Source organism: Ylistrum balloti, unplaced genomic scaffold (assembly GCF_031769215.1).
Source record: "Ylistrum balloti isolate Yb309-2 unplaced genomic scaffold, AGI_CSIRO_Ybal_v1 Utg370214, whole genome shotgun sequence".
Classification (NCBI taxonomy): domain Eukaryota; kingdom Metazoa; phylum Mollusca; class Bivalvia; order Pectinida; family Pectinidae; genus Ylistrum; species Ylistrum balloti.
In genome coordinates, this window is record NW_026782182.1 from 387,175 (window position 1) to 402,887 (window position 15,713).

The 15,713-nt window shown below is 37.1% G+C and overlaps 1 protein-coding gene across 1 annotated transcript in view; it reads left to right on the plus strand.

The window, feature by feature from the left end:
• The first annotated feature begins 369 nt into the window (after positions 1-369).
• LOC132551801 (uncharacterized) overlaps positions 370-15,713 on the plus strand; it is a 49,678-nt gene continuing 34,334 nt past the window's right edge. Inside the window, exon 1 of the mRNA XM_060215945.1 lies at positions 370-460. Within this exon, the coding sequence (XP_060071928.1) occupies positions 370-460 (91 nt within the window). The remainder of the gene's footprint in view (positions 461-15,713) is intronic.

Here is a 15,713-nt window from a genome sequence, read left to right on the forward strand (position 1 = left end):
AATGCTAAACATCAATCAATATCTGAAGTGGTAACAAATTATTGATGTCATACGTGTGTCTATGTCGTTGAAACTCTTGCTTCCCAACTCTTTATTGATTAGACGCTTCGACTTACACTTGATGATCAAGGCCCCGATAACTAGGCCCGGAAAAGGCATATCGAGTATCCTTACATACCGGAACATTTACAGTGTAACATGTAAACTGTCGGGTGTGCAATTATGTGTCGACACCTTTACTCCTACCTGTGGATGTACGGAGTGGCAGAGAAAAGTGGCTTTTACGAATATTGAAATATGAAAATGTGTCTGGAAAATGTTTTAAAAGTGCGTTTAACCATTGTACAGTAAAAAGATAGACATGACAAGATGGGTGTTAGGAGACTACGTTTCACACAGATTGGAGGAGTTTCGTTATTAATACTCGTATTATTGTATCAATCAACGTTCATCTCGTGCGGTAAGTAATCTATTTTTTTTCTTTTTCTTTCTATTTTATTCTTCCAGTCTTTATTTTAATCCTGACTTTCTTTCTTTCTTACCTTCTTTCTTGAATTTCTGTGTAACCAACCTTTCTTTCTTTCATCTTTATTACATTTTTTCTCTCTTTATTTTCATGTCTTTCTTTCTCCTGATCACATATTTCTTTCTTACGATTTATTCTTATGATAGTGCTGGTGATACGAGAAAAATATTTGTAAATAAAAACATAGAAACAAAGCTATATTATTGTAATTAAACTGAATGTGTGAGGTGCAGTAAATTCACATTTTATCATTTTTCTGTTGATAAAGGAAAACACTAGAAATTCGAATTCAGTAAATAACAAACGGAAGTTTAATAGCGACAAATCCTGCTTAGTACCTACCTCGATATACGACTGACCCTTGTAAGTCGCGATTAAGTAATCTTAGACCTTACCCAAGGTCCGGAGGGTCTGATGACCATCTTCAGTACATATTGACCGTTATACTTAGCACGTTTACGATAAGGATCTGTCGGAGGTTGACAGGTATTTCTGTAACTTTACGTATTCATTTTCAGTAGTGTTAGGTAGCTGAAGGCAGGTAAGGGAATATACAGTATAGTTGTCGTATCGTTGTTTATGGGCTATATCGATTTCAGTTCGCAGAAAAAAAAAATCTAGACATAACGTAACACCAGGACCGAAACTCATTTCCAGAAAGGTACCGATAGATGAAATGTTGATTTTGTTTGACACGGAAGTCCTCCCACCTCCAATGTTTCGGGAATGTAACGAATCTCATATGATTCTGGCATCTGCATTTTTAAGATTCTGAAATATAAATAAGGATGAAAATTATAGTTATATTGACAACAATGACTGCATTTGACATGTGATCGGTTTTCTATTTTCATTTAAAACCATAATATAAAGTATGTGTCGCTATGTGATGGGAATGTATAGATTGAAAACAGAGCGAAAACGATCGAGAAACATACCGTCAGTCAATATTCTTTTGTGGATATATACATATGGCATAAAATGTCGACGGAGATAGGTAATGAAAAGAGATAAGTACCGGAAGGAACCTTCCAATCTATATTGTCGTGATAAGGAGATACTTTGCTTATCAGCAACAGCACATATTGCTATACCTTAAACAATGAGATATCTTGATATATTCAAACCTACGCAAAATTTTAAATTATAAAAAGAAAGTACCGACAGTATAACCTGTTTTAGTCTGTACACGTCCATATCTGTTGTGACGTTATCGTCATGTTATCCTGTACTACAAAGTCAAGGAACATTTGTCTGGGGTTTTACGGGGTTTTTTCCCCTAAGGATGTCTTTATAAAGAGGATTGGCTGTGACATCTTCGACAAACTGTTGTTCAGTTTCTCGTTCCGTGTAATATATTAATTATTTTACTTAGCTCACATCTACCGTAGTAAGAAAGTCGGCGTGATCTCGGCACCAACAGTTGTATGAAGCGGGCACCTGCCTCTATAACAGACAGACATGGCTTTGATGTCGGCAGATCATCACGCGAGGGCCTTTATCGAGAATTAAACATTAATTAGCTGTAAAAATAGAAGCACAAACAACGTTGATAGGAGAGCAACACGTACCACGTAAACAGAATACGATTTAGACTTCCCGAACTAATAACTTCCACCACAGACGTACCACGAAAATAACGGACGCTAAGGAGTAACGCTTTCCTTACCATACCAAAGTGCTCTCAACAAATAACAACATTTACCGAGCAAACATCTTCAGACAGCAAACTTACCACAAAAAACCCCCAACTAATTACTGAAACAACATCTCCGTTACATAAACCTTTAAATAAACTACCAAGCGTCAAATACCACGGAGAAATAATTTTCACCTAAAGAACATACAAGATAGAACTTCACACGAAAAACGGGCCCGTGGTTAGACAGAACTTCAAACCTTGTTAGTCACATAGTTTAACGATGAACAGTACAATGAGAGAGTGGTGGTAACGTTTACCACACATGCAAGACAGACCCAGAAATTGTACTGACCAGCCAAAACACTTACCACACGGGGCAACGACAACACAACATATATTGTACCACAATAGCCTTTCAAGAACAGCCTGAAACACAAAGAAGGCTGAATATGGAATTAATTCGTCCAAATACAAGGTATTGACCTTTGGAGCTGCTTGCCGTGAATAGAATTGATTTTTTTTCATTCATAAATATGGTCATACAGCTAACGACCTTAATGGCCTCTGATAAATTTAGAACTGTAGGAATATCACTATAGCCTTGATCCTGACATACACGGAACGACTCTGTAAGTACGCTCATTGTTAAAACCTACATTTAAACATCCGGATGTAAGGAGTAAGCACTCTTCAAACCAGAAAGTTTTAGATTCGTGCCTAGCATCCGTATCTACATTATTACACCAAATTATTTAAAATTCTCTGCACATATGGACACGATTTTAAGTCAGTGGCTCTCTAATATGCCATTATGAATTAACACCCTTTAAGTAAGTAAATGTGTGGATAGGATGTTCAGCAGTCTAACTAATCAAGCAACGCTACTAATAGTTGATCACTTCAAACCACTTCCGGTTACATCCCGACTACTTCCGTCGAGGTTCGCTATGATAATGCTATTTGGAATCCGTGATATTTGTGCCGTAGTTGGAGCAGAATAGTTATTTTCTCGGTTTTTTTTATAAACCTGTACATTTTGTGTCTTATAAATCGACTAATGGCTGTAATACATATAGAGAACAGACAAGGGAAATGACATTGTCCTTTTTTATGTCCCAGTAGGGTTGGGTTGGATCGCCTTGCTAATGGCGATGTGTTAACTGTCGCGCTGTGGTGTGAATGATAACATCGTACATTGTACAGCTCTTTTTATCGTCAGCATACTACATAACGAGCGAGATGATCGCTATGATAGCCATCACTCGGTGTACCTAACATACCGGCTACTTAACTTGTAAAGGAGGATGACCTTCGTCAAAGAAATAACAAAACCAGCATCCCGCCACAGTTGAACAGATATCATAACACTGTCCTAAATAGCCACCGGCTGGTCGGGCGTTGGTCTGGTTATAGGGATGAGTTGTACAAATTCGTTTCATGTTTCATCGTTTATTTTTGGATTGTTGATTTTGGATCATTTCGAAAGAAGGTCGTATATTTTCTGTTAATGTTATTTATGTCTGAAAATGACATAAACTGTGTCACTGGTTACAGATGTATATGTTTTAACACTGGTATGTTTAAACGGTGCGATGATGCGTGGAAGTGTATGAAGTTTTCCCCATAATTCTTATTTGTTTGCTTTTGTCTTTATTACAATCTTATTCTTCTTTGAAAAGGTGGGCGCAAGTACTTTTTGAAACTTGTGAACATATGGTCACAGATTCTTCAAATTAAAGGGAGATAATTATGTTACCAATATTGTATTCTACCTTATTAATTGTTTATACCTGAGCTTACATCTCGCAAGTTTCACTCTGTATCTGTCAACACCCAGTTTGTGTCTCACGGTGTATAATTACACCTCGTGGTTTTGGTATTTGATGTTATATCTCGTGTGCGTCAGTGTATCCCAGGAGTGCCTCAGTGTATCTGTTAACACCGAGTTTGTGCCTCACGGTGTATAATTACACCTCGTGGTTTTGGTATTTTATGTTATATCTCGTGTGCGTCAGTGTATCTCTTTGGTATTTCTTTGGGTACCTGGTTATATGCCGTGGGTCTCGATGTATCTGTTTTATATCTCATTTGTGTCATAGGATGTGTACGTAACACCCTATAACATGTCTCAGTGTATCTGTTAATATCCTAGGGGTGTCTCAGTGTATCTGTTAATATCCCAGGGGTGTCTCAGTGTATCTGTTAATAACACAGGGGTGTCTCAGTGTATCTGTTAATATCCTAGGGGTGTCTCAGTGTATCTGTTAATATCCCTGGCTGTCTCAGTGTATCTGTTAATATCCCAGGGGTGTCTCAGTGTATCTGTTAATATCCCAGGGGTGTCTCGGTGTATCTGTTAATATCCAAGGGGTGTCTCGGTGTATCTGATTACACCAGCGCGTGCATCATTGGGTCTACTTGCATGCCTATTTGTTTACACTCTGTGCGTGTTTCAGAGTACATGTTGTGCTTGGCGCAATATACCTGTTTACACCCCGTGTGAGTCTCAGAATCTAAGAATAACCCGTATATGGTTTAGTCTATGAATCAGTGTATTTCTTTAAACGGTGTTTGTGTCAGTTTACACCCCGTAATTGATGTAGAGTATACGTTTGGGCACCGTGAATGTTCATTGTGTGACATAATTATTCAGTTCTTTTTAAATCGATTAAACCCTACAAATGTCCGCAATACTGTCATATGAGAAATTCCACAGTTCATGCATAGTTATTGTAGTTTTCATGTTTTCTGTTTTTAATCTTGTACATCACAGGATAATGGTATCCCTCAATTTTGAACGGTAATCATCTGTATGGTAACACTGAAACTTCGATACGCATGCACTGCAGTATATCAGTTAAAATTGTAAAGGCCACAACACAAGCACACGCATATTTATTATAATGTGCCAGAGAATCCGATAGATGATTTTTTCCCTCCCCCTCCGTCACGTCCCTTCCCTCCCTCCCCTCCATCACCATCCGGTCATGTTTCACGGAAAGAAATTCAAATTGAACATCTAAATTACCTTTAAAGCCAAAAGTTCGGTCATTACGTGATTGTGTATCTCATACATATTTATTTGTGGTTTTGTATAAACTAGATAACAATCGTTTTTATTAAAGTACAGATTATGTGTGACCTCATTGTTTTAATGTCTACGTGAATCAGAGTCCGAGTTAATGTTACTCTGGCATTCATTTCCGGTAGAAATGGTAATGTGTAGAATAAATCTGCCTTGTATAGATAACTATTCACCACTTTAAATAATTTGATATTTTTCGTGGTTAAGACATATCGATACAATCTCTTTTATTAGTTGATTACAATTAATATATCTGTAGAGTATCACAGCTTTGATGTAGAAACAAATTATCGTTCCGGTTCACGTTCCGTAGTTTCCGGGTTAATAGGTAATGTTTCGTGAAAATAAAGGGTAAACGAGCACCAATTCCGGAATTGATATTTTAGGTGTAGTCTGGTTTCTGTATAACTGTATAATCTACATCAAAAAGAGGAAAAAGTTTTGTATATAAAATATAATGAACTTTGTCGGGAAAAAAGAAAGGGTGTCATGAGAAAGTGTGTGTTGGTATGTGTTTTAGCGTTACTACTCAGGCTTCACACGGAATTAAACATAGGATGCGGTGACGTTGAGGCGTGGATATATAATTTCATATGCTAATGTCGTTGCCACCGAAATAGATTTTGTCTTAACTGACAGAATTATAATTAAAATGCTGGCTACGTAAATGAAAAACTTGTCTATATTACAAAATTCTTAATTAACTCAAAAACGTTTTAATTGAATTGGCGTATATGTGCCAAGATTAAATAAATAAGTACAGTAGACATTTGCTGCTGTAGATATTTTCAATGCGAGACGTGACTTCATCTTATTTACTTTCATGGAAAGTACATGTACATACAACAGCGTGTTACAACACGAACTGGGTAAACAATTAATAATTCACTAAATTAAAAACAAGTTGCTTTATTTGTATAGTATTTTTCTCCGCGTGAAAAAAAATCGCCGGAATATGAAAATATCTACTCACGTGTCACCGTTAATCGTCAATTCAGAAACGTTGAAAAGTGTTATAGCGGGATTCTCGACGCCAGGTGTAAATTATTCATATCAGAAGATTAAACATTATTCGATTCGTAGACATAACTGAAACGTGATGACGTCGCTAATTTTGCCGTACAATTGTAGTAAGGGTAGTAATCGATTTTCAGGTAAGGATTATCGATTACCAGCGAACTCGATTGAACAGCTGCAGTGTTGATCCTCACGTGTATATACCTATAGGTATATTGACTTGTGAAGGTCGCCTACAACACTACTTACGGGTATATATACGTTAGATACACGTTGTTACGGCCCCATCATCATTATCTTTGTTAAAATTGTACAAATTGAAGGCGACGTACAAATGGATGATCAATTTTATACAACATAATCTAACGAAAACATTGTTCGTCCAGATTTAATCTTTTATGTTTTGGCCTTCATGTATCTCATCTTTTTGGCGTTTTATGGTGTAAATTTATGGTGAAATTAAGATTTCGATTGAGAAAAAAATAGGCGAATAAACCATTAATCAAGTAATAACCATAAAATATAATTTCGACGTCTCAATCAGGACGTCATTAACTCCCTTCAGACACTGATAGATAATTGTCTACAGTGAGAATTTCTAGGAAAGAAACGATAAAGATGACTTCCCGACAGCGCTGTAAAAGTGGCATATCCTGTAGGAACCCCGTTTATTGCTGTGTTCGTTAAGACGTGTAGATACTGTAAGTTTCTGACGCAGATATTTGAAGGTCAGGTAAACTCCTTACATGGCAAGAGTTCTACTCCATTTATTGGATCGGAACAGTTGCCTTTCTCTTTTATTGCTCATTTCCCATCTTATAACATTTCTGTATGTGGTAATGTTTCAGTTTTATGCCGAAGTGTCCGCGCAATGTTTCGAACAGGCCATATAGTACAATTATCTAGTACTTGGGTTGAAGGTGTGACTGTGGCTTCAAGACGGTCGTAGTAATGACGAAGGAGAGGTTGATGTGACATCAGAGACTAAGGCACCAGTATGGTGATCATATTTCTGACACTACCTCACGAGACAGATAATCTACCCACATCCTTAAAAAAGTACCCCTTCCTTTATCATTTATTCGTTTCGCATTAATTTCCTGCTAACTTTCTATCTTTTTTTTATCAAAAGATGTTATACAGAGTTTGTGTTAGGAAGGGACTGTGTGTAATGATGTTATACAGAGTTTGTGTTAGGAAGGTACTGTGTATTATGATGTTATACAGAGTTTGTGTAGGAAGGTACTGTGTATAATGATGTTATACAGAGTTTGTGTTAGGAAAGGACTGTGTGTAATGATGTTATACAGAGTTTGTGTTAGGAAGGGACTGTGTATAATGATGTTATACAGAGTTTGTGTAGGAAGGTACTGTGTATAATGATGTTATACAGAGTTTGTGTTAGGAAGGTACTGTGTGTAATGATGTTATACAGAGTTTGTGTTAGGAAAGGACTGTGTGTAATGATGTTATACAGAGTTTGTGTTAGGAAGGGACTGTATATAATGATGTTATACAGAGTTTGTGTAGGAAGGTACTGTGTATAATGATGTTATACAGAGTTTGTGTTAGGAAAGGACTGTGTGTAATGATGTTATACAGAGTTTGTGTTAGGAAGGGACTGTGTATAATGATGTTATACAGAGTTTGTGTAGGAAGGTACTGTGTATAATGATGTTATACAGAGTTTGTGTTAGGAAGGTACTGTGTATAATGATGTTATACAGAGTTTGTGTAAGGAAGGGACTGTGTAATGATGTTATACAGAGTTTGTGTTAGGAAGGGACTGTGTGTATAATGATGTATTACAGAGTTTGTGTAAGGAGTGATATAGAGTTAGTTACAAATATTTTATTGACGTATTCTGAATTCTGATAATAAACTTAAAAAAGCACCAGTCCTTGTTTTGACCGACTATTAGCTACCTATTTACAGTGTGATATTTCTCCCTGGACAGACATCACTACACCACTAGTTGTTGTACAAGACCTGAGGGAGGCATAGAGTGGTCAACACAAATGTCTACCTTCACTTTGAAGATAACTGACCGAGTACGTAATTAGATGTTTCACCAATAAATGGTAGGTGTGATACCTTTAATAGGTCTTCCTGTATGTAGAGAAACCATCGTTTATCGGCTCAAGTCCCACGTGTATGATTTACGAGTAGATATAGCGCCTGAACAGGATCATTTGATGAAGTTCGATCCTTCATCTCCCGCCAAGGGTTGGAATACCAATTCTCATACACATTTACTACTTCCCTTTCTCATTGCAAGCGTTTTGTTTACTTACCTATCAGCGTACATAAAAGTTAGGGTAGCAGTTTTAGATGAGTGTCTCCTAATAGTATACATGCGGGTAGCTGATATGGCTTGTGAAGTCTTTATTTCACAGGCAATAAAGTGTTTGTCGCACCTGTTCAAGTATTACAGAATGCCATCCTGCATCCTCGTAAAGTGTGAAGCGTTATCATTATTAGGGCTTGGAAGGGAGATAACAACAATAGATTCACTCCACCGTGTTAAAGTTAACAGGATAGCAAGGTATCGGATATTACAAGTAATTTGATTAAAGACCCGTACCCGTATCATTGCCGCACTCACAAACAAACTCAAGTCAGATAGTATGGCTTAATTAAAACATCTCTTGTAAAATATCTGTATGTTGTGTGCTTCACGATGTGAATACAAACAAGCGATATTCGGGGAGGTTGCCGGTCTGGTATTTATACCTACGCCGGTTATGTTTACAAAACAGAATACAGGAGTATGTTCACAAGAACGCTTATTTTTGTTATCAGTTGTTTTTGTCAATTTTTAACCAATCAAATTGAAAATGTCAAAAAAGATAATCTTGTAAATGACGTCTGATACACACGATTTGGATCCCCCGAGTGAAATTTAACGAATCTGAGAGAAAATGAGTTGAGTTCGATTCACGTAATTATAGTCAGATATGTCCGAGTGAAGTTTTGAATTACACCGAGTGTATGGTAACCATACGTCGTCCATTACACGTGGATGGTTTTGAGCTAAATTTGAAACACTTTGCCCCCTTCCCCCCCTTCCAATTCCACCCCCACCCCCAACAACCATAAAGCTGTTTACGGACTATACTGAACATACCTGAATTCATCATCTCGTGGAACAAAAATGATTGATAATGTTTGTCTAAACCAGTTTATATTAGAAGTATGACGATAATGACGGTTAACTTCGTGACCTACAATAAAAAGGTCCGGACGTGGGATTTTCAGAGAGTCAATTGATATTGTTCAAATAATTCTTAAGTCATCTCGAACAGCCCAGGTGCGAACGGAGAGTGGGCACTCAATTTGTTTCAGACCCCTGTAAGATCATATACCTGTCTTCAATACCCGTGTGGTAACACATACAAGGTGACGAGAGTCAATATAAACGCCATTTAGAACGTCCCGTACAAGTTTTGTCGAGAGGAGAAAGCAATGGCTACCCCGGATGTTCACCTCGTAATCCAAACTGGGGATAGGGGAATCCTGTAACGGTATGACCTTAGTTGTGGGCCTGACGACCAGGGGGTGCTACATCAATGTGCCGGACACAGGTGTACGTCCCTGTGTCAATATTTTTCACGTACTTTGTATCTTTTCGTGTATTGGATTATCGCTATATCCAATCACATAGATTATTTATTCGGATTCACAACACAGGTACAACGAACAACCTTTCTTCTCCAGGATGTGTTACGACGCTGGTCATCAATAATATTTTGTTGAAGGAACACGCGCTGGCAGTCACAGATATACCCGGCATTGACCCCATGTCCCCGCCCCTACCAACTTAGTCAATGAAAGACGTAAATTTGTGAAGCTTAGCCAGCTGACTGAAGTAAAACTCAAAGTTCTCCTTGGTGTTTTTGACTGGATCCATTTGCCAGGAAGCCCATTCACAATACAAATTATATAATATTCTTACCAATATGCAAATGAGATGACACTGTACCATCCGTTCCACGTCACTACCACCGTGACGAAAACCAGGCTGCATGGCCTACTTGTATTTTGTTGGTCACGACCTGTTACCATGAACAATAGAATGTTATATTCGATTTTTCAGCTTTGTCCTGATGACAGCCCACTTCACTTTTAACATATATAGTTCCCTACTCTCATGTCTTCGTGGCTAAGTAATCAGCTAGTGCTGAATACCAAATAAGGTATTTGCCCCGTCTTACGTGGGACATGCTAACTATACGGGCTCCCTTGAGTATCGAGGCAGACTAAACTACAGACAAGATGGCAGCCAGGAGATATAACATCAGGGATACTACTGTCCTTGCAGTACTGGGTTTATGTTTGTAAACAGGGTGATGTAGCCCTAACGATGCGGTCATATTTACTACTTTAGTGAAGGGTGATAAACAACTGGAAAAATAACCTACTTTAATTAATTTTTTTTGACATCCCGAAAACAACCGGTTTGACCCCACAAAACTCGCTGAAACAATATAACAACATACAAACTTGTAAATAGTACCATGTTGTAAGTCTCAGGTATGATATGGTCGTAATGGTTGGATTGTTTTTGCTTGTACCCGATATCATGTTCCTAGCATGTCAACGATATTTCCTAGACTTAGTAGTCAACAATGCTTTGTGTTAAACTTTATCACCACAGAGTGTTCTGTCTACACTACACAGAGGTAACCATTTTATCAGTGTCACACCGGGTAAACCTGTCTATAGGGAATTGTGATTGTATATCAACATCTTCGTGTTTCTATCACTGCTGCTTCGGTAAAATAGCTGAGATTAAGGGGGTATATACATCCAGGTAGCATTCTCCTTTAAACACGTGTTGCATTTGCTTGGCGAATGAACACATGTTTTAGGTTTCGCACACATCCAGTAATTTTCTTTCGATTATATACCTCCCAGTTGTTATCACCTGTCACGGTATTAAGACGAACTGTATCGCCCACACACGTAAAAACCTATTACAAGTCCATTTCGACCTCCATCACCTTTATAAACCCATTTCAAGCGAAGTTAACGTGACGTAATATCTGTCGGAGCTGTTATTATTATAAGTGAAGTCCTGAGACCACATCACAGAAGTTGATTCAAACCAACTTAATACGAAATGAATAAAGTTCACTCCTGTAATATATTGAAGTTAGATGGAAATCCGTGACTGTATTTTCCGATTGATTAACTGTTACGTTGTCGTTGATACACGTTATTGTGTTGCTCGACCTTATATAACGGGTCACACACTGCTTTATTTGAAATCTGTATAAGGTCTGTATATGACAGTTCCGGAATACGTGTTACCAATGCTGAAGACAGGTCTCCGTACCTCCTGCCTGTGAAAGGTCGATGGTGCAAGTATAGGGATTTAGATGTATGTATTAAATGTAAAATATTCACTTTGTGTGATGTCTTCTCCTTCTTGGGTGAGGGGGTGGGGGTGGGGATAGGGGGAGGGAATGTATGGTCCAAAGACAGTGTTTTTTAATTGTTCATGGTAATGTACGATGTGTCCTACTTTACAAACTTGAAATGGAAAATTTGGCTCTGCGTCAAAGACTATATTTGACCCAAATTCAAGACTACAATTTTCTTTGAATCAATTCAAAATTTTTTCATCATACAATGAGACATCAAGTGTACATAGCAGAAACAATTAACAGATAAGTCGTTTCGGCAAAGGATTTTATCTTATACCTTATGTAGGGAGAGGGTCGATATTTGTTAAAACAAGGTCTCTGTCACTCAGCTGACGGAGCAGGCTTACTTAAGCTCTGTATGTAGAGCCACGTCTGATTCGATTCTTCTCCAGAAAAGATTTCCCCGTCCTTTGACAGAAATATAAATATGGACATGTTATAAAATGTGTCTTATTCCTAAGTTCAATTCTTCAAAGCGTGAAGTTACACACATGACATTCCGGAGGCTGGGGTTACAGGATGGTCGCTCTTTACATAAAAAAATTAACACGATTGAGTTTTACTATACACATTTCTAAATTTTAAAAAATCCAAATCATAACGTTATAATGCACTCGTCGACACTTTGGTGTTTTGTAGGAGTTGTTTAAAACTGCGAAAATATCCAATAACAACCATACTATATATATAACTGAACTAAGCCTTTGTTGTCCACAACACATTTCAAACCACATTGAACTACAGTGGATATACAGGTAAAGCTTAATCCACATTGAATTACAGTGGATATACAGGTAAAGCTTAATCCACATTGAATTACAGTGGATATACAGGTAAAGCTTAATCCACATTGAATTACAGTGGATATACAGGTAAAGCTTAATCCACATTGAATTACAGTGGATATACAGGTAAAGCTTAATCCACATTGAACTACAGTGGATATACAGGTAAAGCTTAATCCACATTGAACTACAGTGGATATACAGGTAAAGCTTAATCCACATTGAATTACAGTGGATATACAGGTAAAGCTTAATCCACATTGAATTACAGTGGATATACAGGTAAAGCTTAATCCACATTGAATTACAGTGGATATACAGGTAAAGCTTAATCCACATTGAATTACAGTGGATATACAGGTAAAGCTTAATCCACATTGAATTACAGTGGATATACAGGTAAAGCTTAATCCACATTGAACTACAGTGGATATACAGGTAAAGCTTAATCCACATTGAATTACAGTGGATATACAGGTAAAGCTTAATCCACATTGAATTACAGTGGATATACAGTTAAAACTTAATCCACATTGAATTACAGTGGATATACAGTTAAAACTTAGTAACTTGGTAATAAAAGGCTAACCATCTACATGGTGAAATATATCAGAGTTAAGTCTAAAAAGTTTTCACAAATAATTTTATGAATTACTGCATTGCTAGTTTGTTTACGAGTTGTATATAGGGGACCACAATGGAACTGGGACCGGATGGAGGGTTTAGAAGGATCCTGTGATAACATTAACCGTTACCCAGAGTTATCGTTCCTTACAGTGGATAACTGGTTCTTATTAGGTATCAGCGCATAATTAACATTGATGTTTTATGGATACATTGAAGTAAAAAGCAATATTTCAAGAAGTGTTTGTCTAAACCATTTATGCTAGGTTAGTCATGAATTAGATTAATTCAAATTTATTAAATGGCCAGAAACTGAATGCATTAACATATTCAAATCAAATAACGGAAGAGTGTTTTATCAAGGACGTAAACCTGATATAATACATCTCTGGTTCTATTCATTTGTTTCACATTTGAATAATGACGATTAATAAAATGTCACTGATACAATAAAATGTTTAAAAATTCTAATAAATCTCCATCAATGAAATTAATTCGAATGAGTGAGATATTGGACCGGAATGAAGACGTCTCTAATAATAACTTGATGTCACAGAGAGAGGCAGTTACGACCATATAAACTCATATTATTAGCCTAGCTATGAGGGATTCTGTCGACAGAGTTTGGAACAGGAAAAAATTCGGGTCTAGGTTTTCATTTTGCATATTGCCAATTCTTTGTAAACATGTTCGTAGACATACGGTTCGCTTGTGTGGAATCTAGTAAAGTGAACTTTGGGAACTAAGGGAAGGCAGTAATAGGATAGACTTAAAAACCGCCGCGAACAGGACTACCAGTAGCTTCTTTTGAGAGAATCCAGTTGTTGTCTTTTAAAATTAATGAAGATGAAACTCCATTTCCTGAAAAATAAACATCAGTTCTACTCAAAGCTAATCGCTTCCTTCTCCCGATTTGTACCAATCTGTCAAAGGTGTAATTAGAGGGGAGGAGGGAGGAGGAGAGAGGAGTGGCTCACCGGAACTGACTGGATGCTCAACAATTTAACTTTGGGTACCACACATCAACGTTACACCTGTACTACCTGTGCGTTAGAGTCAATCAGTCGTGCGACGTTACCCTTAACGATGGAATAAAACAACTGGTTTACGAAAGATGCAATTTAAGAATGAATTTCCTTACATGATATCCATGACCCTCCCCAAACGTTTTCTTTGCATCATACACTTAGTTATGCAGACACATTATTCCAGTATGCATGACAATTAAAATACAATAATTATTACCATCACGCAAAACAGACGTAAAAAGTTATAAATAGACATATATAATTGGTTGTATATAGATGTAATTGATTCGAGATGCAATTAACAATAGTCAAATAGATGTAATGATTTATAGACATGTTATTGAACGTGAACATCGGACACATGGTACCGCTGTACCAGAAGCCCCTTGCGGAAGTTCAGTAGTGAGCTACCCAAGAAACTTTTCGTTAATTATTTGGGAATGTTGACAATCCGTTTCGTCTGTGACAGCTGTACTTCTTCATGGTCTGTTCTTGTCATTCCACAAAATCACATTGTAAACCGATCTAAAATGTCATCATTTATTTATTCCAAGAATAACCAGACATATCATTATTTTAAGTGGTGTACTTTAAGATACAATAAACCTTTTGGCCAAAGGTCATTCACTCTCCCTGATCGCAGATATGGACTTGGGGTGTAGTCGCAATAACACACGGTAGCTCATTTCCTAGTATAAATTGCAATCTTTGTCCATAAATGATATTGTGCTTATCTTGATGTTCAATCGTAAAAAGTCCATTTAGATGTTATATCATGCCAATTCCAACCTCATCATATGGACGCTTGCAATTATGTGTAAAATGTCTAAGGAAATACGTTGCGCATTAAGCTTAAATGTGACGGTGATAGGAATCAGTTAAACGCTTGTTTATCAAATAAGATAGTACGTGATCAAGAGTATTTATCACAATGATGAAAAGAAATGTTTAGCGGTATTTGCCAACTGCTTTTAATCAAGAAAATATCTCCGATTAATGTTTTATTACAAAATACATCAAGCAAAACTTTTGCACGATAACCTGAAGATATGATGGAAAATGTTCGGAACAAGTATCAAATTTAATATTGATTCGATTAGTCACTTCAAAATATAAACGGCTAGAACAAAAAACTCTGGTTGAGCAGTAGGTAATGTTAAAAAAAAGTGTTCAAGTGTAATCGGTGTTCACCTTTATTTCGATTTGAAGAGGTGTATGGATAAATGCAGTGCATGTATTGTACAATAGTGCATATGTCCATTATTGTCTTTGTTTAATCATATCATACGTCTTGCATGCTAGCAAGGTCTTAAACCCTGTGTACCGTCGTTATCCTTTGTAGTCAGGATCTAAGTATGTAAACATGAAACATGTATCCTATAAAATCTACCCTTGTCTTCATGCTTTCTCAGCGCGACATTCATTTTACATATCTCTACCCCTACTTCCCTATTTTATTTTTAATGATTATCAGATGGGGCCCACGCGTGCAAACACTATAGGTAGAATATAAATTGGTGCACGTGGGCATTTCTGTCTATTTATTAAGTTTAGATTGTTACATGTATGCTATTTTA